This window comes from Adiantum capillus-veneris, chromosome 13, assembly GCF_014529385.1.
Source record: "Adiantum capillus-veneris isolate H3 chromosome 13, ASM1452938v2, whole genome shotgun sequence".
Lineage (NCBI taxonomy): Eukaryota > Viridiplantae > Streptophyta > Polypodiopsida > Polypodiales > Pteridaceae > Adiantum > Adiantum capillus-veneris.
In genome coordinates this window covers 17,972,212-17,998,118 of record NC_140943.1, presented here as the reverse complement: position 1 = coordinate 17,998,118, position 25,907 = coordinate 17,972,212, and the positions used below count along the sequence as shown (strand labels likewise).

Sequence of the window (25,907 nt, the reverse complement as noted above, 5' to 3'; positions counted from 1 at the left end):
CATTTGTTTGTCGGAAAGCTTTGTTTGCGTCATGAAGTACTTGAGACTTTGATGGTTGTTCGTAAAATGAATGGAGTCCCCAATAGATAGTGCTTCCATGTGTCTAGGGCATGTAGAACAGCTAAGAGCTCTTTCTCATAAATGCCTAAGACCCGTTCATCCGTGTTGAGCCTTCGGCTCTCATATGCTATGGCATGCCCTTCTTGAAGCAAGACTGCTCCAAGGCAATCACCACAAGCATCACATTGGACCTCAAATAGCTTTTAGAGATCCGGAAGCATAAGGACTAGTTGGGAGATGAGCTTCTCTTTGAGCTTGTCAAAAGCACTTTGCTCCTTAGCACTCCATGAATACTTAACGTTTTTCTTTGTTAAGTCATGTAATGGTCCTGCTATTTGAGAGAATTTTACTATGAAGCGTCTATAGTATGCACACATATCAATAAAGCTTCTTAGCTCATGTAGAATCCTTGGATTAGGCCATGCTTTTATTACCTCCAACTTTGATGGATCCATACGGATACCAAACTCGAGAGATGATATGACCTAAGTATTGAATCTCTTCAAGAAAAAATTCGCTTTTCTTTTGATTGAGAAAAAGCTTATTCTCCCTTAATGCTTGAGAAATCACTTGGAGATGTTGCTTATGCTCCTCCAAGGAATTGGAGTAGATGATGATATCATCAAAGAACGCTCCAGTGAACATGCGGTAGGGTCTAAAAATTTTCTCCATTAATCGATTGAATGTAGCTGGTGCATTAGTCAAGCCAAAAGGCATGACTAGATATTCATAAAGGCCAAACGTTGTACGAAACGCGGTCTTTAGGATATCTTCATTCACTATCCTTATTTGATGGTAGCCACTTTTAAGGTCAATTCTACTGAAGTAGGTAGAGCCTTGTAGATTATCAAACAGATCTTCTACCCGAGGTACGGGGAATCTGTTTTTGATAGTGATATGGTTTAGTGCGCAATAGTCCACACACATGCGGTATGTACCATCTCTCTTTTGCACTAAAAGGACTGGAGAGCAAAAGGGAGAGGAGCTAGGCCTCACCATTCCTTTGTCTACCAATTCTTGTACTTGCCTCATGATCTCCTCTTGTCGAGCTTGTGAAACTCGATAGGGAGGTTTGTTAGACGGTGAGCTTCCTGATAGGAGCTCAATTCGATGGTCATCATACCTTGTTTTGGAGGTAAGTCCATAGGGATATCATTAATGAACATATCTTGGAATCCTTTTAGAAAGTTAGACAAGTCTAACTCTTCTTGATTCCTACCATTCACCTTTGATAAAACATTAGGAATTTTTAGGGATTCTTTGACAAAAATCATGTACGCAGAAACTGAGCTTTTCATTGATTTATCAAGGGAGAGAGGATTTACAAGTGGTATAGTACGACCGGACTCATTAGCATCTATATACATATTCTTTCCCCTGTAGGTGAAGTAGATTCTCCTTTCAGGGAACTTCATGCTAGCAAGCATGCGGTTGAACCATGGTATCCCTAGGATAGCATCCTCATGTTGGAGAGGAGAGATAAAGAAGTCTTCTTTGTCGACATAGCTTTGGACATGAAGCCTCAACTTCCCAATCAAGGGAGTAATGGAGGCTTGTTGTCCCTTGAAAGCGGCATCGGCAGTCACAGCATCTTCCATCTCAAAAGCTTGAATGCCCAACTTGGTGGCCAACTCCATTGATATGAAGTTGAGAGTAGAACCAGGGTCAAACAAGATGAAGGCATCATGCTCCCTTACCTTTTCCCAAGCATAGGAGAGAGGTGATCTTTTGCAATGAGTATCCTCTTTTGGAGCTTCGATAGTGGAAGCTCTAGGAGTCTCATTGCGAGCATGTCTTTTGGGGCAAGAAAAATAGCGATGTCCTTGCTCCCCACACTTAAAACATTTGTGATCCTTGCGAAAAGTTTCAAGATCTTCAGGAGAGAGTTTATTTTTACCTTTGTAACCTCCTTTCTCCTTGGATCGATTGTTGTTGTTGTTGTTTGTTGAATTGGCCGTGGGAAAAATTTTGGGCATTAATTTTTCCCTTTGCATCACTTTTGTCTTTATTTTCCATGGGTTTGACATTCCGTCTAACCCTTGTTGGAAATTGATGCGTGAAGCAACCATGGTATGGTGGATTACTGCGCTGATAGAGTCAAGCCATATAGAGTTGACATACCCTGCCATCTCTTCGGGTAATCCCGCACAGAATTGTTGTTTTTGCTCAGCAAAGTCTATCTTTTAAAAGACAGTAGCCTTGAGATGTAAATCCCAAAACTTATCCACATATTTGTAAATAGACTCATGAGAGAGAAGCCTTAAACTCCGCCATTCCGTGAGCACTTTGTCCTTTGCATCGCTTGCAAGGAATTGCTTCATGATAGAAACTCGTAGAGTTTTCCATGTCTTTGGGGCTTCGCCATTGCCACAAGGCTAGCCCACCATTGACGAGCCGATTTTTGGAAGTGTATAGCTACATGGCGTAGCTTGGAGGACTCCGTGAAGCCCTCGTCTCCAAAGGCCGCATCAAATTGTTGGATGAAGGCCAATACTTTGTCGGTAGCACCAAAGGTGCCATCATAGGTGAGAAAAGAGATACTATTTCCTCCCTCTTTGAACTTCTAGAGCTTTTGTGACCTTCGCCATGCAGGGTAAGATTTGCGATGTCCTCCCCTCTTATATTCTCTAAGAGAATAGCCATAGCTTTCATCGGTAGAGGAGAAAGGTGAAGAAGAAGGAGAAGAGGGTGACCTCTTTCTTGCCCTTTTCTTCCTTGGTTTCCTCTTTCCCTTTTGGAGTGACGAGGAGGACTATGGGCTAACCGTTTCCTATTGGGAGGAGTTGGCGATCTTTTAGTCCGCCTTCTTCGTGGAGCCACATCTTCGGAGGAATCTAGGAATTCATTGCTTTCTTGATCTTTGGATTCCTCCTCTCGTACGGGAGAGAGTCTTCTTTTGGGGGTCTCTTCAAGAGGCCTCGTAAGCTCTCTCCTTTTGGAGAGAAAAGGAAATCCCATAAGCACGAAGTTGTTGAGTAACTTCGGCTTGCAAAGTGGGGTTGCCCATAGCTTGTTGCAACCTAGTGACAAGATAATTAACAAACATAGGGGCATCATCATTGGCACCTTCATGTGCAAAATCAAATTTATCAATGTTCATTCTACTCTCTTGGTTATTGTCAGCCATGTTAATTAAACTTATATGTTTACTTAGTGTATGCTTTGGCAATTCAGAACCTTAGTTGCTACTCCTCTTAGCCCCTGAAAATAGGCACTTAGGTATCTACATCCACGGCTCGAATTGGTTAATTATAGAGAGTAGTGGAGTAAGTCTAACATAACGAAGTTGCCGAGGGATAGCTCCTTTCGGACTTCTTATGGCTCAATAATGATAAAGCCGTAGGCAAGTCTAAAAAGAATCCATTATTAAGACCAAAGCTCCCGAGGTGTGCACCATATCTCACATAGTGGGCTCAACAAAACCGATAATAGATCCCAAACCCACTTACCCTAATATAATTAACAAAAACAACCATTAATAGGCTACTTAAGGACCTCTCTTCTTAAGCAAAAAAAGAGAAACCAAATGCTCTCATACCAATGTAATGGAAATTACCTATGAACTTTGAGAGTAGCGGAATTAGGAAATTAGGTGAAGCACTTTTGAGAGATTACTTTGTGAGCATAGCGGGTGAACTTAATTGATGGTAGCAACATAAACATTGTACTTAGTTAACTGGGCATGAACAATACTCTTGCAAGAGAGAGAGAGTTTAGAGAACATGACAATAGTTGAGGACTGGATTCATATGGAGCCGGTCCCCCCCTCCAATAGGTATTTGTATTATAGTTTCTCCCATCAAGAGAGACTTGGTACAATACAATCTTTGTGTTCCTTGTGACCTACATGATGCAATGAAGATGGAAAGCTTCATGCATCACAAGCATAACATAAACTTGTAGAAAGTATTAACTATCCAAAGCCTCAGTCCCAAGGCCTCAAACACCTTGAAAGGTGGAGAGAGCTAGCGGGGAATGTGGAAAGGGAAGAGGAAGAAGTAACATTCCATAGGAGAAAGAAATAGTTCCTCACTTATCATTACTCTTCTTGCTAGCATACATAATAGCATAGCAATGGAGATGGAGAAGATGGCAAGCTTAAGCATTGAAGCATGGCTCTTGGTTGGATTTGCATTCCATAGCCAAGAGTGTTGATGTAGGCTCACACTTCTCACAAGCTTGGAGAAGGAGGTGGTGTTCCTCAACTTTCACCAAGTAAGAATCCCTTGCAAAGGAGTGTGTGTGGAGTATATCCCCCTAGCACCCCCCCCTCCTTGCTTTGGGCGAGTGGTAGCTTTTCCACATGCTTCTATCTCATTGAACCCCTCTCCTCCTAGCCAATCACATACAGCATGCAATCAAGTACATAGATAGTCTTTTGACAAGTGTCCTCCTTATCCCTTGGAGAGAAAGAGAGCTTGAAAATATCTAGATATTTGTTGGATGGAAGTAGAAGCTCATAGGACCTCTCTTTAGCCCAACCAATAGCATTCAAGCACCCCATGTGGTTAAGCTTAGTGAGAGTTTGATATGTGTCCCATGTGCTCTTTTAGAAAAGGGGTACCCCTTGGGTGAGTGGAAGGTTAGATCAAAGATACCCCTAACTTTGGGACTTTTATGCATAGGAAGCTTCTCAAGAAACTTCCTCATTAAGTGTGTAGGGTCTCTTTTTGACTCAAGCATCTTACCCGCCATGCATAGGAAGCTTCTCAAGCAACTTTCTCATTAAGTGTATAGGGTCTCTTTTTGACTCAAGCATCTTACCCTCCATGCATAGGACGCTTCTCAAGCAGCTTCCTCATTAAGTGTGTAGGGTCTCTTTTTGACTCAAGCATCTTACATCCCATGCATAGGAAGCTTCTCAAGCAACTTCCTCATTAAGTATGACAAGTACCTCAAGTACCTTACTCATCAAGCATGACAAGCACCTTACGTGGAGTTCCCACCTCAATCTCAGCCCTAGCTTGCCTAAGGTCAAAGGCAAGTTTAGGTCGGGTTCCCACCTCAAGCACAGCCCTAGCTTGCTTAAGGTCAAAGACAAGTTTAGGTCGGGTTCCCACCTCAAGCTCAGCCCTAGCTTGCTTAAGGTCAAAGGACTTTTAACACTAACCATTGGAGGCCTTTAATGAAGCTAACCCTAAGGTCTTTTAAGCTCCATTAGTTAACCTTGCTCTTTGACAGACCATCTCTCATTTGGGCCCCTTTACAATTGGCTCCGTGTTGGGATAGATCCATAAGCACATGTCTATATTCTAACCCTTGTTCCCGTTTATTATCCCACATTAAATGATCAGTTTAATATGAGAAATCATTTGGGTTGGTTAAGATATTAGATATTTAATGACAGGTACTATCTCTGTCAGATTCTCCGCAAAAACCCGTGTGTAATCTGGGGTTCTTTATGGCTATGCCTCGTAAGACAGAGCGATGAAGACGAGCACGTGCGATGCGCGATGAAGTAAGGGTGGGAGTGGATAGTAAGGGGAGTGGCCACGAAGATACTTTAATAAAATTCCTGTCAAGCGCCCTCTTGCTCCGTCTGCCCTTTGGTAGGACCAGTGTGCTTTCAGAAAAGCACACGATTGAAGCTCTAATACCACTGTTACAGACTTGGGCACCCCAAGTCGGAAATTTGGCACGACACACGAGAGAATCACTTAAAATACTTCAAAAATTTATCACACTTTAAAAATTGGATTTGACATGGCCCTGTGTAGTTCCATGCCCAGAGTTATTGGCCCCAAAATCTGGCGCCCCTTTCAGTACTTATTTTTTATATTAATGCTTGAGCAAAGTATAGCACCCGCGGGACCTCTGCTTTCAGACTCTGCGTCCAGATGCTTTGCAAAGTGAGGCCCCAAGGGTTCTATTTATTCTTACAAGGAATGCCCCAAAAGCAGAACCCCAAAAGCATTCAGCTCAAAAGTTGTCAATCCCAAAAGCATCTGGTCTAAAAACTGTCCCCAAAAGCAGCCAGCACAAATACATACAGCCTGCCACGTGACATGTCAGCGCAAAACACGGAGGTCCGTACAATTGCCACGTCAGCACGCCAACGCGATTCACGGAATTCCGTATTGTTGTCCACATCAGTGGGAAAAAATCTGTACTGCTGTCCAGGTCAGCGGGATCAATTTGTCACATAGGATCCCAATTTCAGCACCAGCGAGGTCAGTTGCGACAGGAGCTTCAACAATGCCTTGTGGATGGTGAGATTGATATCCGTATGCTTCAGGAGCATCATCTTTGTGAGAGCCGCATTAGACGATGTGGTGAGATTTTGCACGGTCGCTATTAGACATTTTAATCAGCTGCAATTGAACCTGGTGGTATCCAGGGAGAGGTATGTATGACTATTGCAGACTCATGGCAGCAGACCATTGTGGACAGAGGTATTACTGTGCCAGGCAGGGCTCAATGGATTACTACGCAGGTTCAGGGTTGCCTCATGGGCCTCCCGAACATATATGCACCCAACGCGGTAAGTGCACGAGCAGAGTTTTGGTATCATATTGTACAGTCTCTGCCGCATGCAGAGCAGTGGTGTGTTGGGAGAGGCTTAAACATGCTGGAGGACCCCTCTGACAGGATTGGAGATAGCCATGCTACTGTGCACGGGGCTGAGTTGGCAGCTTGGGAGCGTCTATGTATGACTTTGAGGGTTTCTGATGTTTGGCAACATTAGGCTTTGTGAGGCTCCTAGACAACTTGTCTTTCTCTCGCTCTGACTGCAGAGTAGGAGGAGTGAATCTTTTCGGATAGATCGCTTCTACACCAATGACCACTTCTGTGACATGGGTGAATCTGTTTGCATTCTGGCAAGAACTACTTTTTCCGACCATCACCAATGATCCTCACTGTGACAGTTAGACAGAGGACGGGGAGCACGATGCTGCGCATCCCTGAGAGGATCTTGCTAGATCCAGAGCTTAGAGAGCGATTGGTGGCACTCTGGACCGAGAGCTTGGACGCGCAAGACTTCGCTTCTGGTAGAGTGGCCTCTTGACTTGCTAAGCTTAGTCGCTTCTTCCTCCAGGAGTCTGCAGCGAGGGAGGAGGAGAAGCATCTTAGACGGGGCGTGGTTTGTGCAGAGGATGCAAGAGCATCACCCAAACATTCCTTGGTTGGAGGAGCAGATGCAGCAGGCTCGACAGGAGCTGGCTAAAGTTGAGGAGAGGCGTCATGAGTTTGCCTTCCATCGACAGGCATCTTAGTGGACCTAGGTGGGAGATAGAGTGACTGGGGAGTTCATTGAGACGGTGGGGTTTCCGCCATGCAGACACCAGTTTCAGCCAGTTGAGGAGGCCCGACAGGTTAGTTGCTTCAAAGCTTGAGGATATGCGTGCAGTTGCTACTGACTTTTACCGAGATCTGTTGTCAGCTGAGTCACAATCAGAGCGTCAAGATCCATGCAGAGAGCAGCTTTGGGCACAGATGCCCTGTCTTGTTACTGAGGAGATGCGTCAGAGACTTGAGCTTCCCCTCTAGTTAGAGACGCTCCATGGGGTCCTCAGAGCACTCCCCCGAGGTAGCTATCCGGGGAGAATGGTTGGACGCCCAGTTTCTTCATGGAGTACTCGGACTTTCTTGGTTCAAATCTTTGCAGCGCATTGCAATACATTTTTCACATTGGAGAGATGCCTAACAGCATGAGTGAGGGCTTGATCCACCTCATTCCCAAGGAGGGAGGTTCCTTGGATAAGATTCAACAGTGGCGACCCATGACCATTCTCAACTCAGCCTACAAAATTCTAGCAAAGGCTTTGAGCTTGTGGAGTTAGTCACTACTAGAGAGCATTATACATGGGACCCAGACAGATTTTGTTCAAGGAGCGTAGCATCCTTGACAACATCTTCACTTTTGGGGAGGCGTTTGCCCTTGCATGTCCTCGAGGAGAGGATCTGGTGATACTCGTTCTCGATTTTAAGAAGAGTTACGACAGAGTTGACAGGGACTTTTTGGAGGGCACTCTACGCAGTATGGGTTTCACAGATGCTTGGATCAGAGGTGTGTCAGCTCTCTATAGGCGTGCACACAATCATGTGCTCTTGCTAGGGGGACAAGGGGAGCGCTTCATGCTCACACATTCGGTCAGACAAGGTTGCCCTTTATCCCCCTTCCTCTTTCTGTTCTATGCTGAGGCGATATGCAAATTTTTGACTTCACAGCAGGTTGGCTTGAGTGGTTTAGAGCTCCCTATTAGGGGAGATGAGCTACTGGATGCTGAGTTTGCCGACGAATCAGCTTTGTACTTTGAGGGCCAGAAGGCCAAACTACACAGGTGTGAGCAGGCTCTTGAGGTGTTTTGTTGTGCATCAAGCGCACTAATCAACTGGAGGAAGACAATAGCTTTCTGGGTTGGCAGTGCTCCTACGCCTGATTGGTCGCCAATTGAGGGTTTTAGGTGGATTTCCCGAGGAACTCCAGTTCGCTATCTGGGCTATCGGGTTGACTTGGACTTGTCCCCTGAGCAGCAAACTGCTCCCCTCCTCCTGTCCATTAGGAGGAAGTTGTTGCATTGGAGTTCGGCACAGCTCTCTTTAGCAAGTAGATTTGTAGTGTTAGGTGCAGCGGAATGATGTTTGAACTTTGCTCAAGATGAGTGCTCCGAACTGTGCTCAAGGTTCCTTTTTATTCTTATGGAAGGGAGAGCCTTCCGTTCTTAATGAGAGAGTGCAATGATCACAAACAAGTGAATGGACACTGTGTGTGAAAGTGTATGAGACTGAGAGATAGAGAGAGAAGAAAAAAGGGCACCAAAGACGTTGTAAAACCCTCCTCCGAAGGCCCCACTCTCGTCGGCGAGAGAGGTCTACCATTGATTGCACAAACTAGTACAAAGTGGATGCATGTGACTGATGCAAGTCTAGGCTAGATCGATGTCGACGACGGACTGACGCTTTCTATCTGCTGTTCAAAACCGTTGATAGGCTGAATTCTGCTAGCGGAAACCTGCTCTAAAAACGCTGATTGGGCTGGTTCTTCATTGCTGAATTTCTGCTCCTAAAAACACTGAAATGGCGGGTCTTCATGGCTGAAATCTGTTGGTCTTTACCTGCTGAAAAATGCCATGGCTGAGGGCGATCATATGATGCTGAAAAACGCCATGCAAGGGGGGAACAAAGGCCTGAAGGAATCGCCCAAGGCTGAGATCTGTTGCGACAATGCTTGGATCAAAAACGCTAGGGCTGGGACTGTCTGTCGATGATGCTTGCTAAGGAAAACGCCAAGGCTGAGGGAGTCTTTGCTGGCGATGCTTGATGAAAAAAGCTAGCATGGGGAGTCTTCTGCTTGGAGGGAAAACGCCGCAAAGGGAGTTTCTTGCTGAGAAGTTGCCTGTTGAGCAGTGGTGCTTCTGCTGCCTCTTCTGCCAATTAGTGCCAGTCTAAGTTTGCTTATATACAAACTTACTCAATTTGCCCTAACTACTTTCCAACAAAAGTCAATTAAAAATTATTACGTGAAAAATGTCAAAAATAGGGAAAATAGGCTAAATGCACTGGGAAATTCCCCTGAAGGATTCTGATGGGAATGCTTATGATCATGCTGTGTGCAACCAGAGGATATGCATCTAATCTAAGTGTCTGGACATGCACGGTCTGCGAATAGACTCACAAAAGTGCCATATCACTTCCTAAATCTGGATCGACTGGACTGACTGAACCCTTGTCGTGCTGTAGCTTGTCCACGGACACATAGGGTTGGATGTGTCACGTGACATGTAGTGGCCAACCAAGTGCTGTTGGCTACTATGTGGTACATCACGTCTTGCTGGCTCTTCTTGAGCTCCTGTATTAGTGAGCTAGAGAGGCTGATCAGGAATTTTCTTTGGTCAGGGCGCGACGCCCAGCTCGTCCGGGCCAAAGTATCTTGGCAGGTCATCACCTTACCATGTTCTCGGGGGCGGGGCGGGGGGGGGGGGGGGGGGGGGGGGCGGCTGGGGATCTTCGATTCAGCATAGCAGAGCAGAGCCCTTCTTGGGAAGTTTGTGGTCAGAGGACTGCTTCCAGGGGAAGAGCCCTAGAAGGAGTTGTTGCTTCACCGACTTCGAGATCGAGTGCCTCATGCAGGAGGCCGTTAGAGCCCTTCCATCAGGTGCATTTTTACAGAGATGCGCAGAGCTAAGACGACGAAGACGAATGGAGCAAGGCAAGGCGAAGATGATGAAGTCGAAGCCGAAGCCAAAGCCGTCAGCGAAGCGGGAGGAAAGGGAAGGGAGGTTTGCGGTCACGACGGGGGGGGGTAAGTGGCGATGGCAAAAGGTAAGGGGGCGGTGCGGGAGTGTAACGGACAGCCAGGCCGGCAGGTATTGGACAGCGCGGGCTGGCAGGCAGGGGCAGCGGGAGCGGGAGCGCAGAGGCAGGAGGCAGTGGGGAGGGGGCCGGAGCAGGTGGACTGACGGGCAGGGGGGGAAGGGAGCAGCCATGGCGAGCAGGATCCGCGTAAGCAGCAGCGAGCGTCTTTTAACCTTCCCAAAGTTATAAATGGCTAGGCAGGCTTGTAAATAGTAAGATACGCAGGAGAGCCAAAGTTTCATCAATTAAGAGTCTCGATAAATGTCCCCTCCAATTTGATCCACCCCAGTCTCAGGTGACATGACGATGAGTGGACAAATTTTCCTTCGCAGTAATTTTTGTGAGCAAGACAATCAAAAACAAAACAAATTGAGTGTGGCATACCTGCCATTAGCAACTGTTGCAACATAGCGTAGCACCTTTCCTCCAGTTTTTGCAGAATTTATGCGATCATTTATTCCCGCATTAAGCAACAATAGACCTTCTTTGAGAAACTCCTCTGTAGACATTTTGCTCTGATCCATATGTGTTGGAAATAGGCTCTCTACCTTTAAAATTCATAGCAAAGTGGCTAAAATCAACAAAAGTTAAGTCATTATGTCGTGCACGGAAGTGAGCTATTCTAGAACAATCAAAATAGTCTATGGTGCAGATTGCTTTGAAAAAGACATCATTTTGACTCCCTCATCCCACAACCAGGAGTTGTCCAATACCTTCATATCCAGTTGGAACTATGAGGTATTTATTAACAACTTTGCTGATTTTCTCAAATCTGTCATTTTCTCAAGACAACATCTTTGTAATCACGGGTCAAGATCTCATAGATTCACAATTCCAAATTCCCCTGTGCGCCAATTTTTGAGAATGGAAATAAAAGGCAAGTTTATAAGAAGAATCTCAGAGCAAGCACCCCCACCACAGATTACCACGCACTCGTTGAAAAATTAAACGGTTGAATGTATTCCTTACCATTACATCTTCCATATTGATAGACCATCCTAAGAAGCGGGCTAGAATAAGGGCCTGGAAAAATGAGATCCAAAACACAGTACAGCAGAGAGGCCACAACTTCCACAAAAAAGAATGAAGGGACAAGTTACCTTCCTAGCAACATCCATGCCACTCAAATCATCGCGTGGGTCTGTAAACATGCAAAACTTGAATCCATGTAAACCTCATAAAATAGGCAAGGACCTTAACAAGGCAAGCATCATGTACATTCCTGGAAATTATAATGTTTTTTTTCACACAACCTGGCTCGGTATAACCTAAAGACTTGGCTTGCTGTACCACCATACTAAAAGGCTTCCCTTCCTGCAAGCCATTCATGACATATCCCAGAGTTCCTGTACAACCCACATTACAATAGTTCCATCTGTTTTGTCGGCTTTTCGTGAAAGAAAACTACTCAAACTTTCCCATTAAAATGAAGACAAACCGTCTTTAGCTGCAAGCTCTTAAAAAACAAGGATCAGTGGAAGAACACTTTTACACAGTTTTCGGACTGGCTCGCTGCTGCTCGCACCTCTCCCCCCTTGCGCCATCGCCCTCCCTCACTCCCTCGCGCTGCTCTCCCGCTTGTCCACCTCGCGCTGCCCCCTTCCCCTCGCGCTACCCCTGCTGCTGTCCGCTGCACTGGCAGCCCGCAGCTGCCCGCTGCCCAGCTCAGCCAGCTCTCCCTGCCGCCCCCCCCCCCCCCCCTCGAGCTACCCCCCGTTGCTGCCTGCTGCCCAGCCAGCCCGAAGCAGCTCCCGCAGTCAACCTCGCCAGCCCGCCCCCTCCCACTGTCCGCCCCCCTCGCTTGCTTTTTACCGTTAGCCTTCTCCCTCTCCATTCTTGCTTGACGGGCGTCGCCAGCACCTTTGACGTGCTCGGTCCAGCAGGTCTTCCCCCCCTTTCTTTCGTCGACGATCCTCCGCCTTTTCTTTACCAGTAGCAGACACAGATGGCGGCTCATGCTCCACCGCAGAGGGACTCCAATGAAGCCCCCTCGCCCGACCCCGCTGAGCCCACCATTCGAGTTGCTCTTATGCCGGCAGAGCAAGCGAGCCTTGCCACAGAGGTAGAACGCTTGCAGGCGACTTCTGTCATCTGCAAGGTTCTCGGCACTCGTCCCAGCAGAGGAGAGCTGCGAGACCTTCTCCAGGCCCGCCTCCTCGCAGAGGTGGGCAAGATCTTGGATGTCCAGATTCTCGGGCGGGGGTACTACCAGATTGAGTTCGAGACTTCCGAGATGGCCTCCAAGGTCATAGCTATGAGTCCATTGGCCATCCGAGCATCACGCGCCCACTTTCGACAGTGGCGACATGGTTTTGACCCGTCTTCGGATGTGCTAGAAGAGGAGGCGGACATCCCCATCTCAGTCTGCTTTCCGGGTTTACGGAGGGAGTACCTTCCACTTCTCTCCAGGATTGGCTCCGCCATCGGAACTGTCCTGGAGACACCTCGTACGGCAGCATCAGTATCTGCCAAGGCGGCTGGCATCCCTTCAGTTCGAGTTTTGGTCAGAGATACCCACACTCTCCCGAAGGTCATCCTTCTGCCTCGGGTGAGTGGGGGTTGGTTTAGACAGTGTGGAGTACTCGGGTCTCCCGAACCAGTGCTTCATTTGCAGACAGATGGGCCACCTAGCGAAGGCCTCTCCACGGAGGAGACCACGACCCGCACCCCAGCCTCAGCCCCAGCCTGCCAAGGCTGGGCCGCAGCCACAGCCAGCGACACAGAGCACAGATTCAGCGCCACCCTCCGAGCCTGGGGCTCCAGCGGAGGAGGGGTGGCAGCAGGCCCGTGGCCGTCGACGCCAGGGGCCACAGCGACAGCCTGGCACTCAGAGTGGCCCCCAGGTGCCTACTCAGCAGCAGTGGGTTCCCACGGGGAACCGCTTTGGTCCTCTTGAGCAAGAGGAGCCCCCTACGCCAGCCACCACCTCCGCTTCACCCTCGCCAGCCGCTCCGCCTTCCGATCTCCCCTCCTCCTCCTCATGCCTTCCCCCACCCTCTGCTACCGCTCACTCCCCACCTCGCCCCCCCCCATATCTCTGCCGCCCCACCCCGCTTCTCCTCTCCCCCACCCCCCCCCAACCCCTTCTCCCCCTCCTCCTGCTTCAGTACCACAGTCGGCTCAGGAGACTGGACCCTTGCCGGCGGCCAGGAGATCTCTTGGCAGCGCCTTCGCCACGAGTCGCCTAGCGAGAGAGGGTCAGCCCTTCATGCGGCCCCCACTGCAGATTCAGACTTCTCCTCTTGCAGCTATCCCTCGTGGTTTGACGAGCTTTGACCTCCGACGCCGCTAGGATTTCTTCGATTACGGGTTTACTCGTTTTCTTGGCGATTCCGCAGCAGACCACGAGGCAGCCTGCTTCAGAGTCCACGCTTTCTTCCTCGCCGCTAGGGGGACAAAGGCCTTGGACTCAGCAGTTGGTTTCTCCTTCCCCCTATGTGGCAGGACTGAGACAGAGTGGTCCCTCGACTCAGTGGTGGGATGGTTGCATACACAGGTTCTCGAGTTCTCTCACCACATGGGAGAACTTGGCATTACAGATTTGCTGCAGACTTTGTGGCCACTGGCCAAGTTTGCGGTGACACCCCCAGATTCTGCAGGATGTAGACACATTGTGGTGTACTTTTTTGCTGATACGCAATGTTTGCCTTGCTATGTATTCATTCATGAGGACTCCTGGACAGAGGAGGTTGCTTTACGCACGGCTCGCTCTACTTGGGCTTGGACCAGGCACTCACTGCAGTCTCGCCTATCTAGAGGACGCTCGGATGCGGATTACTCCCCATCCAAGCCTGCTTCGAAGATAGCTCGTCTTGCTGCTGCGGCAGCATCTGTTCTCTCTCGCTCCCCATGAGGATCGTCTCGTGGAACGTGCAGGGACTAGGTGGGCCCCAGTTTCAGCGACAGCGAGGCCGATTGCGTCAGGAGCTTCAGCGTTGCCTTGTGGGAGGAGAGATTGATCTCCTTATGCTTCAGGAGCACCATTTGTCTGAGAGCCGCATTCGGCGATGTGGTCAGATCTTGCGTGGACGCTATGATACCTTTTGGTCAGCTGCTTTTGGACCTGGAGGCATCCAGGGTGGGGTATGTATAACTATTGCGGACTCATTACAGCAGGCCATTGTGGGCAGAGGGATTATTGTACCAGGCAGGGCTCAGTGGATTACTATGCAGGTTCAGGGTAGCCTTGTGGGTTTCCTGAACATCTATGCGCCCAATGTGGCGAGTGCTCGTGCAGAGTTTTGGTCACAGATTATTGAGTCTTTGCCATAGGTTGACCAGTGGTGTGTAGGAGGGGACTTCAACATGTTGGAGGACCCTTCTGACAGGATCGGAGGCAGCCATGCTACTTTGCATGGAGTCGAGTTAGCAGCTTGGGAGAGGTTTTGTATGACGTTGAGGGTCTCGGATACATGGCAGCATTCTGGCTTTGTGAGGCCTCCAGAGAGTCTTGCCTTCTCTAGATCGGACCGCAGAGTGGGAGGAGTGAATCTATCGCGCATAGATCGCTTCTACACTAGTGACCACTTCAGTGACTTGGGGGGATCAGTGGGCATCCTGGCAGGGACAACCTTCTCGGACCATGCACCAGTGATCCTCACAGTGGCAGACAGGCAGAGGAGTGGGAGCACGATGCTTCGCATCCCAGAGGGGTCTTGTTGGACTCAGCACTCAGAGAGAGGATCGATGGACAGAGGGCATGGACAGCCAGGCTCCACCTGCAAACAGAGTGGCCTCAGGCCTAGCTCAGCTTAGCCACTTCTTTCTCCAGGAGTCTTTGGCTCGACGGGCTGCAGCGAGAGAGGAGGAGCAGCGTCTCAGACGAGGCATTGCTTCACTACAGAGGATGCAGGAGCAGCATCCAGACAGTCCATGGTTGGAGGAGCAGCTACAGCAGGCTCGACAAGAGCTTGCTTGCACAGAGGAGAGGCGCCATGAGTTTGCCTTCCACCGACAGGCATCTCAGTGGACTCAGGTGGGTGACAGAGTGACAGGTGTTTTTTTTGAGACAGTGGGACCTCGGCACTCGCATGCCAAGGTCAATCAGTTGAGGAGACCCGATGGGTCAGTTGTCTGTGAGCCAGAGGATATGCGTGCAGTTGCTACTGACTTTTACCGTGAGCTACTGTCGGCTGAGCCCGAGTCAGAGAGACAGGATGCATGCAGGGAGCAGGTCTGGGCACAGATGCCTTGTCTTGTGACTGAGGAGATGCGGCAGAGGCTTGAGTTACCTCTTCAGCTTGAGGAGCTGCACACGGCCCTCAGGGCCCTCCCTCGTGGTAGCTGTCCAGGTGAGGATGGGCTGACTTTCACCTTCTTCTTGGAGTACTGGGACCTGCTTGGCCCAGATCTTTGTAGTGCCTTTCAGTACATTCTACACACAGGAGTGATGCCGGATAGCATGAGTGAGGGCCTGATCTACCTCATTCCAAAGGAGGATGGCTCCTTGGATGAGATTCGACAGTGGCGTCCCATCACCATTCTCAACTCAGCCTACAAAATTCTTGCCAAGGCTCTGAGTTTGAGGATTCAGCCACTTTTGGAGAGCCTTATACATGGGACTCAGACAGGTTTTGTCAAGGAACGCAGTATCCTTGACAACATCTTCACTTTTTGGGAGGCTTCTGCCCTTGCACGGCTCCGTGGGGAGGACCTTGTGATTCTTCTTCTCGATTTTGAGAAGGCATACGACAGAGTTGACTGGGACTTTCTAGAGGGCACGCTACGTAGGATGGGCTTCTCAGAGGCTTGGATCAGAGGGGTGTCAGCTTTGTACAGGCAGGCCCACAGTCAGGTGCTTTTGGCAGGAGGTAGAGGTGAGCGCTTCATGCTCACACGATCGGTCAGACAGGGTTGTCCTCTTGCCCCCTTTCTCTTTCTGTTCTATGCGGAGGCGATGAGCAGATTTTTGGTGTCACAGTAGGTTGGTTTGAGGGGCTTAGCACTCCCTATACGGGGAGATGAGCTTCTGGACGTTGAGTTTGCCGACGACTCAGCCTTGTACTTAGAGGGCCAGGAGGCCAATTTACACAGATGTGGGCAAGCCTTGGAGACCTTCTGCTGTGCATCGGGCGCACTGATCAACTGGAGAAAGACAGTGGCTTTCTCAGTTGGTAGTGCTCCTGTGCCAGATTGGATGCCAGGAGAGGGTTTCAGGTGGATTCCTCCAGGGACTGCAGTTCGGTACTTGGGTTGTCAGGTTGGTTTGGATTTGTCCCCCGAGCAGCAGATTGCTCCTCTTCTCCTGTCCATCAGGAGAAAGCTGTTACATTGGAGCTCAGCACGACTTTCGCTGGCTGGTAGAGTAGTAGTTGCCAACCAGGTGTTGTTGGCGACTATGTGGTACATCACTTCTTGCTGGATCTTCTCGAGTTCTTGCATCAGCCAGGTAGAGAGGTTGATCAGGAACTTTCTTTCGTATGGTCGCGACACTCAGATTGCCCGAGCCAAGGTGGCTTGGTCGGTCATCACACTTCCTTGTTCTCAGGGAGGGCTTGGGATCATTGATCCAGCACAGCAGAGCAGAGCCCTTCTTGGGAAGTTCGTCGTCAGAGGACTTCTTCCAGGCGAGGAGCCCTGGAAGGAGTTCTTGTTGCAGAGGCTTCGTGCCAGGGTGCCTCAGTCAGGAGGCCCTTGGCAACCTTCGACCAGATGGATCTTTACAGAGTTGCGCCGAGTTGGTTTGAGCAGGAGACTGGAGGACCGATTCGCTGTGAGTTTGCTTCGTTCTTGGGAGCTATTGCGGCGTGGCCTAGAGCAGCGGCAGCCGACGTGCACGGAGGAGCGCCTACGGCAGCCCCTCGTCTGGAACCCCATGGTTAGCACTCAGAGAGGCCACTTGGTCGGGAGTAGGCCTCATGTTTCTTGGGGTCCCATGGCAGCAGGTCCAGCGCGCTCTCTAGGTGACTGGCTAGAGTTCACACGTTTGTCAGAGGAGGTGCAGGTTGTCCAGCTACAGGGCATGAGAGGGGTTCAGAGCATGTGTCAGGACATCTCAGAGTCAGTTCCAGCTGATTGGCTCACGCCTCTCGAGCCAGTAGCACCCCGGTGGATGGGAGCCTTCACACGACTGGAGGTTCTCATTTCAGTCAGGGCTTGCTCAGAGACTGTCCCAGCCCTGTTCTTCGAGCTTCAGGGTGGGGGACGATTACAGAGAGTTGCAGTAGAGGCCCCGCAGGTAGCAGAGTGTTGTTTCCAGAGGATCCGAGTTGTGAGCATCTGTGGGAGGACTTGCGTCATAGACCCTGACCCAGCAGCTCTTGAGACAGGACACTGGAGGCTATGGGCTTGGGAGTGCTGTCCACTGGCACGAGTACAGTGGGATCCTGGTGAGTGGCTATGGAGGGACCCATTCTCTTCTGCAGACCGCCCAGGAGTCCCTTTCTTTCAGTACACTGTTCGGCTTGGACGTCATATACTTGCAGCACAGAGAGAGGCCCGCCCCGCTGCAGCACGTCATTGGCAGGAGGAGGGTCTCACAGTTGAGTTCTTGGCAGCTTTTTGGCAGAGGCTGTGGGACTCCAGACAGCCGAGGCGCGTCACCTTGTTCCAGTGGTTGGTTGCACACAGAGCCACAGCAGTAGGGAGCTGGCTTGTACATAGTGGTCTCTCGGCCGCATGTACAGCCTGTGACCAGTTGGTGGAGAGTCAGCGACACTGTCTTTGGGACTGCCCCTCGGCCCAGCAGGTGTGGCTACGAGTTCTTCAGCTGATGCCTGCCCTCTCCACGGCTCGACAGTACACTTGGGGGGCGGCGGCTTGGTCCACCCTCACGGGCCCGGCACTTCAGTTTGAGCTATCTTCCACCAGCAGGATGATAGTGATAAGGGGGGTCGACCTACACTCCAGCCTGCTACAGACCTTACTCCACAGGAGTGGAGCAGTGAGAGAGCGGAGTGTTGGGAGCTCATCAACGGCCTAGCTCTCTGGTTCATCTGGCGGGCCCGTTGTTTCCGCATCTTTGAGGCTCGCCCTGTACCACCAGCGGAGACTGTTCGTGACTTTTGGCTACGCTGATCCACACTCTCAGAGGACAGCTTGAGGGACTACAGGGCAGCTCCGACCGCATGCGGGAGCGCCGCGAGGCTTTCCTTCGTCTCTGGCGCCCTGGGCCGTTTTACTCCATGGTCCAGGGGGTGCTCAGATGGCACTATTGTCCACCTGTGTGGCTCTTCCCTCCTCCCATCTCTTGATTTAGCCCCATTGTATATATGCTGTTTTTTCATTGGGAGAGTCTCCCCATCATGTTTGTTGTAGCCCTCTCTTGCAGAGGTGGATGTAGCCCTATGGGCAGCTTTCATTAACTAATAGAGGGATCTTTTTCTCGGAAAAAAAAAAAAAAAAGGAAGACAAACCACTCAAAGCACCAACAACTCGATGAACAGGATCTCCTGCCATTAAGAAGCGTGTCAAGGTGGCAATGACCGGGAGGCCTGCTCCAACCTGCTCCCACCAGAATTCAGCGAATAAATACATTCACTTATGCTCTAATATTTAAAATCTGCAACCTTAATTTGAATAGTAGGCGGGTTGTTTTACCGTGGATTCATAGCGAAGATGGCGTTGTTTCTTGCACAATGTTTCATAGGTTTCCTAGGACAAACAGAAGCACTACCTGCATCATGATTAGATTCAACATATCCACACACGGAATGATAGCATCAGCAGATCTTACCATAGAGGAGGTTAGAGGTTTCTTATTTGCTAGGACAATGGAATGACCCAACTCTACTACTCTTGTGAGCACTATGGATGTTTCTTTGCTGGCAGTGCAATCAACCACAATCAGACCTGCAGAATCAGCCTCTACCCAATAAAGAAGAAAGGTTTTGAAATACTTAGATCGTCACTACAAACAAAGTGCAACAAACACCAATACCCTTGCAACTTTGGAGCTGCTCAATATGCTCTAGTAAATCTCTTGTTTTTGAATCGCTTCGCAGAGCTTTGACGGTATATGCATCTGAATAGTCCAAGCCATTACAATTAGAAAAAATAATGGACGGTCATCGGGCTGAAAGCTTGAAATCATTGGCAAATGGTATTCCAGCATTTTGTTTCATGATATTACAAAGCCTTATAGAAAAATAATAATTACCTGATGGTGACAGGCTAGAAAGAGGCAAATTTGATGACTTTGTCAGCTGTATTTGGTTGAGAGCGACATCACTGAGCTCAGCATGTTGAGCAGGTTCCCTTATGGCCAGTGAGTTACTGTCACAAATGGCTTGCACTGAGATGTGTACTCCCTGTTGTAAAAGATTTTCGAACAGAACAAGTCCAAAAGAAATTAATCTTTGTGAATCCAAAATAGCAAACTAAGTGGTTTCATAATAAAGAATCAGAAAACACAGAGAACGCCATCCTGCCCACAACCCCCTTCCCTCCTGCCTTTCAATCTGAGATCAAGCAACACAAAGACGACAAATTGCTCTACCCAAAATCGAATAACATAAAGAGTAACACCACCTTGCAGATGCACCTCCTCCATATTGCTTATATCACCTTCTCCTCTTTTCCCTGAACGGTCTTAAGATTCCCTAGCCAGTTTTCAATATCTTGAGGCGTGGCCGCCAAAGTCTTAAGCATTCCTTCGTTTTTGTAAACGGTGTTCAATAAGTTGAGAAATGATCATTGGCAGTTGACTGCGGCAATCCCAAAGTCAACGATAGTAGCAAGATAATTATAGGATGGAAGTCACTGATCATAAGTTCAACGTAAGAGTTGAACAAAGAGAGGTCTTTCCTCAAAAGCCTCAAAACAAGAGGGGCCCAATCGTTGCCATAGTGCACCTCTCAGACATGAAGCCATGATTACACTACTAGATTAAACAGTTGTCAAAATTCAAACAAGATCGACAAAGATTTCATTCTCTTAACAGTGTAAGTGAGCCATAACACTTCAATCAATCCAACTCCCAGAGTGCAATGGATCCCTACATAACCGACCTGCAAGTGCAGTTGAGCCGTGGCTCTCAAAATGGGATCGATGTTTTTATTTGTGTTAGATACATGACGATGAGGCAAAAATAAAGCATGCCACATACAATTTGTTGGATGTAGCACTCCAATGATGGCTAAAATTGAGCAAGCCAAACTTGTGCCAATCGCTTGGCAAAATTTTAAATTCATGTTGACTAACAACTTTGTACCTGTTGATGAGCGCAGTAGAGCTCTAGATGCATGGTTTCATGTCACTGAAAAGTTTAACTGTGCAATGATATCCAGATAAATACAAGGAGGTAGCACTTAAGGTTCTTGAACACATACTTGATTTTCTTCAAGTGCACAAGTTTGATTTGGGGTTAATAAAAACTCTACAACTGTTGGTGCAAAAAGAAAAATGTGAGACACTCAAGGAAGCCACTGAACTTGCCTTAGTTCTAAAGGATGGAAGGAGGGGACCGTGTGTGCCTGGCCAAAGATCCTCTTGGAACAGATTTTGTCGTTCGGCAATGTGACGTGCACATCTAACCCTATGTGCATGTGGACAAGTTGTAACTCCTATCTCTAGGGTTTAGAAACAGCCTAGGAAGTGTTCTAGCACCATTGTGAGCCTGTACACAAGACTTGCATGTCCAAACACTTTAGATTAGTTGCATACCCTCTGATTGCACATGAGCATAGTGTCCGCTAGGTGTAGGCACTCAGGAGTGTTCCTGTATAGTTGCATTAGTACCAAGCCTAGGTAATAACTGCATACGAAGAAACTCTTATTACTTATCACGTGCACATCTAACCCTATGTGTACGTGGACAAGCTACTTCATGACATGGGTTCGGTTCAGTTAGCTTAGGAAGTGATCTGGCACTTGTGTGAGTCTGTTCGCAAACCATGCATGCCCAGAAACTAAGAGTAGCTGCATATCCTCTGGTTGCACACAGCATGACCATCAGATTACAGTCAGAACCCATCAGGAGCATTTTACAGTGCATAGACCTATTTTCCCTATTTTAGCCAATTTTCACTTATTATTTTTAAGTGACTTTTGTTGGAAACTAGGTAGGGCAAATTTAGCAAGCAAGTATAGAAGTAAAGCTAGCGCTAGCACTTTCTGGCAGAAGAGGCAATAGGAACCAAGTGTTCAGCAGGCACCTTCTCAGCAAGACCCCCCCGGCAGTCAACACAGCGTTTTCAACCAAAGACCAGCCTAGTGTTTTTGCCAAGGACAGCCAGCGTTTTTGCATTGCAGCAGCCTGGCGACAGCAGACAGATCAAGATCACTAGCATTTTTGCAGCAATACCCCAAATCAGCCCTAGCATTTTTGGATCAGCACAGCCCCCTAGCATTTGCAGATTCAGCCCGGAAAACGCAGATTTCAGCATCTGTGTTTTCAGCGTGTCGTCGTTGCATCATCACCGACATAGAGTCAGAATTCAGTAGATAAAGATTTGCAGATTTCAGCCATTAGAGTTTTCAGATTTCAGCCCATCTCGTCGTCGTCCTCATCGTCGGCAAGTCCAAAGCATTGTAGAGATTCGTGCAATCAATAGTAGACCGCTCTCGCCATAGAGAGTGAGGCCTTCGGAGGAGGGTTCGACAACCTTCTCCTGTCGTATTCTTCCCTCTCTATCTCTCAATCTCACAACCTTCATTCACAGCGTTCACCACTTTGTTTGTGTTCATTGCACTCTCTCACTAAAGGAACGGAAGGCTCTCCCTTCCGTAAGTAAAAGGAACCCTTGAGCACAGTTCGGAGCACTTATCTTGAGCAAAGTTCAACATTCACTTCCGCTCCACCTTACATTGGTATCAGAGCTTTGGCAGTGTTCTGTATCACTCAAGGAAAGAACCACAAGAATTTGTTTTGCTTGTTGCGATCGCACGTAACCCAAGTCCTCTTGGGCGTGTTGGTTCCTAATCGTATTTTTGAAGAGTGACAGGAAACCCAAGAAAGAAGGGCTTGTCACTCATTAAGAGTGGACCGTGCACTTAGCGGCCAGGTGAGGTGGAAAAAAGCAACCTTGGTGTGAGCACAAGGCCGCCAAGGGGTGCGCCCGCGGGAAAGAGAAGAGCTCGGGTAAGAGAAGATCCTTCTCTAACACAAATTGCAAGCGAAAGAAGAACCTCAAGAACTCAAGACCCTCAAGACCCTCAAGAACCTCAAGGACTCAAGACCCTCAAGAACCCAAGAACCGCAAGAACCCAAGTTCCTCATGAACTTAAGAACCCACGACTTCAGTGTATGGTCATCACCCGAAGCGGAATGGATACTTCACATGGAGGTGATGAGCATGGAAGAGGCGAAAAATAATTTTCCCCACCAGGAGGTTTTTCCAACCCTCCCCCTTCCCCATCTACGCCAAGGATTGCACCAACTCCTAGTTGATGGACATGATGGAACGTCAAGGTAGACAACAAGAAGTGTGGCACGAAGAAAGAATGGTAGCCATAGAGCGTGAGTGCGAGCAAGCACGCTTGGCGGCCATAGAAAGAAACGCAGAATTGGATCGTGAGCCCACAAAATGACTAGCCGAATTGGCTCGCGAGCGCAAAGAAAGACGGTTAGAGCATGAAGCGCAGACAGACCAACGCATACAAGAGTTTGTCCTACTATTCTCTAATGTGCAGGTGCAGATTGAAGAAAATCAGGAAAAGGAGACTCTCTCAATCTCGTCTTCTCCAAAGCACGACAAGTATGTTTGCATGATCAAGATGTGATTATTCACGGACATGATGATTTGCATGATCAAGAGGTGATTTATTCACGAGCATGATGATTTCCATAATAAAGATGTGATTGTTCACAAGGATGATAGTTTAGTTGATACTTTTTCTAGTGAAGCTAACCTCATTGCAGATTCGATAGATCACGAAGAACCGATCTTGGCTCTCAAGTCGAGGTCCAAAGAACCCCCACACGAAGTATTATGTGTTCGAATGATTAGTCGGCTGAAATCTGCAAACGCTAGCTGATCTCTACCAAAAATGCCAAGGCTGAGCTGGAGATGGTGAGCTGGAGATGGAAAACGCTAGGCTTGACTATTGCTCTGCTAGCCCTCCTCAACTTATGATCAATCGATGGGTCACTTGCCGCTTTACAGGACAATTTTTACTATTTACAAACCCCTTTGGGTTGAGGTAGGGCAAAACCTTTGTCAAATTCTGAAAAATAAATCCATAAGATGATTTATTAATAAGTTTGACAAAAGCTCATTTTCTGGGTGAAAATGTTGCACATCTACCCACCGCAAATCCGATCGACGCAGGGAATGGCTCGTTGGATCCCTCTAACCTAGAACTATATGCACAGCATGCCAGATGCCCACCTTAGTGTAACAACACTTGTCAAAACGCATGTACAAACCATTTATGCAAGAGGGTTCCAAAACTCGAAAACCTAATCTATTAGACTCGTCCGGACATGCAAGACCTGCATACAGGCTCACAAAATTGCCAACATTAATCCTCCTAGGACTCTACACACTCCTATCTAGAAAGAAGTGGAAAACTGGCTCTGGAAGTCGATGAAGCATGTCTATGTGGCATATAGAGCCATGTGCACGTGACAACTATCAAGGAAGAGGATTGGGTGTATCTTAGAATCATGAAGCAACGGCTGAAGCAAGTAGGAGAGAAGTGTCCAAAGTTGTCTTTTTAGAATGTACGGTCCATTTCCAGCCATTAAAAAGATAAATGATGTGTCTATGAAATTGAAATTGTTTAACTCATTGTCAATGCACATTGTTTTCCATGTTTCTTGGTTAAATTGTTCCACAAAGACACCCCAAAGGAGATTTCTCCAGAGGACGGACCCAAAATCGTAGACAAAGCTGAAATCATGAAGCCGGATGTCACGTGACACATCCAACCCTATGTGCCCGTGGACAACGCATGACCAGGGTTCAGTTCACTTAAGCCAGTATAGAATAAAAAGTGATCTAACACTTTTGTGAGTATGTCCGTAGACCGTCCATGACCAGTCACTTAGATTAGATGCATATATCCTCTAGTTGCACACAGCATGATCATCAGCATTCACATCAGAATCCATCAAAATCCATTAGGGGAATTTTCCAGTGCATTAAACCTATTTTCCCTATTTTTGACATTTTTCACTTATTATTTTTAAGTGACTTTTGTTGGGAACTAGGTAGGGCAATTTTGCTAAGATAATATATAAGCAACCTAAGGCTAGCACTATTTGGCAGAAGAGGAGGAAAGTGCACAAGCAAGGTCCCCTTGCAAGCAGGCGTCTCCCTCTCCCTCTCAGCAAGAATAGAAACCCCCTTATGCCAGCGTTTTGATCAGCCTCAGCCTGGCGTTTTCAGCAGCCATCTTCATCGCCCATACCCTCAGCCATCAGCGCTTGTGAAGCCCTGCAAAACAGCTTTTTCTTTGCACCTTTTGGACAGCGTTTTGGTGAGCAAGATCAGCGACAAAACAGCCAGCATCACAGAGTTTTTGTAGCCATGAACCTGCGTTTTTGAAAAGCCTTAAACCAGCGTTTTTGGAAGGCCAGCATAGCAGCGTTTCGTCGGCAGCTAAAGGACCACAAACTTCGCGTTTTTCATTCAGCCGAACCAGCATTTTGCATCAGCAGATTTTCAGCAATCTAGCGTTTTTAGACAGCAGAGCAAGCAGCAATTTCAGCGTACACTTTAGCAAGCAAAACAATAGCAAATCAGCCCGACGACTTCGACCTCTCGCAGATTCACCAAGCACTCAGTTTTCAGCCTTAGCATCGTCCTCGTCGTCCACTCCGTCGACATCGACATAGCCCATTAGATTTGTGTAGCGCGGATAATGTGTCGTGCTCTCTACAGTGTGGGTGTCCCCCAGTGCAATGTGCGTGACAATCTCACTCAACAAACAGAAACTCCCTCAACAGAATGAATACAAGAAACAATGGATAATAACAGAGACACATCAGTAGACCAGAACATGTGGACTCGACTAACTCAAAGGACCATGTACAGACTCTGGAGTGGCAGCACACTCAGCTCCAGCCCAAGACTCACAGGTACAAAATAGGGTGTCGAGGCTCAGATGTGCATGGATGGTGTAGCAGTGCTCTGTGTAAGACTCTCTAGACGACTACGTGCAAGATAAGCTGGAACTGTCCCAAAACGACTACTCATATGTACAACCATAGGAGCCACCAACGGCCCATAAATGTCCAGCCAGCTAAGTCTATCTCCAAACTGAGTGGTGGTGGTGACCTGGCCACGACGTCCGCTAGACCACCATAGGTACCCTGCCACGTGTCACTCCCAGCCAAAGGGTCCGTCCAGTGTGAACCAGACCAACTGTAGCTAACTGTCCAACTGCCTGTCCTGTGAAGTGACATTGTAGCAGGCTACAGGTTGCCCGCCACAAGACTGGTCACCGTCTCGGTGAGCCAAAACTGAATGAAACTGCAAAAGTAACTATATGTACCATGAAAGATGAGGTAAGAGCACAGTCCTGTCACCCAAGGGAAAGGGTCGTCCCCACTGCTGCTCCAGAAGCTTCCGGATCGGGAGGAGCCATCAGATCAATAGTGTAACCATGCGGTTGCTGTCCTGTGCTTTGCATACCTTGATTTCCTGTGGTTGTAGCAGCCATCTGCT

General features: G+C 48.3%; 1 protein-coding gene across 4 annotated transcripts in view; it reads right to left on the bottom strand.

Annotated features, from left to right (window-relative positions):
• LOC147443659 (Glyceraldehyde-3-phosphate dehydrogenase-like family protein) overlaps positions 1-25,907 on the bottom strand; it is a 135,079-nt gene that overhangs the window by 74,775 nt on the left and 34,397 nt on the right. For all 4 annotated transcript variants that reach the window (XM_086526463.1, XM_086526461.1, XM_086526464.1 and 1 more), the window contains exons 2-10: positions 19,454-19,604; positions 19,235-19,318; positions 19,031-19,146; positions 18,895-18,948; positions 18,711-18,798; positions 11,610-11,702; positions 11,457-11,497; positions 11,326-11,379; positions 10,741-10,904 (exon numbers count right to left, since the gene is read on the bottom strand). In XM_086526463.1, the coding sequence (XP_086382589.1) occupies positions 10,741-10,904; positions 11,326-11,379; positions 11,457-11,497; positions 11,610-11,702; positions 18,711-18,798; positions 18,895-18,948; positions 19,031-19,146; positions 19,235-19,318; positions 19,454-19,604 (845 nt within the window). The remainder of the gene's footprint in view (positions 1-10,740; positions 10,905-11,325; positions 11,380-11,456; positions 11,498-11,609; positions 11,703-18,710; positions 18,799-18,894; positions 18,949-19,030; positions 19,147-19,234; positions 19,319-19,453; positions 19,605-25,907) is intronic.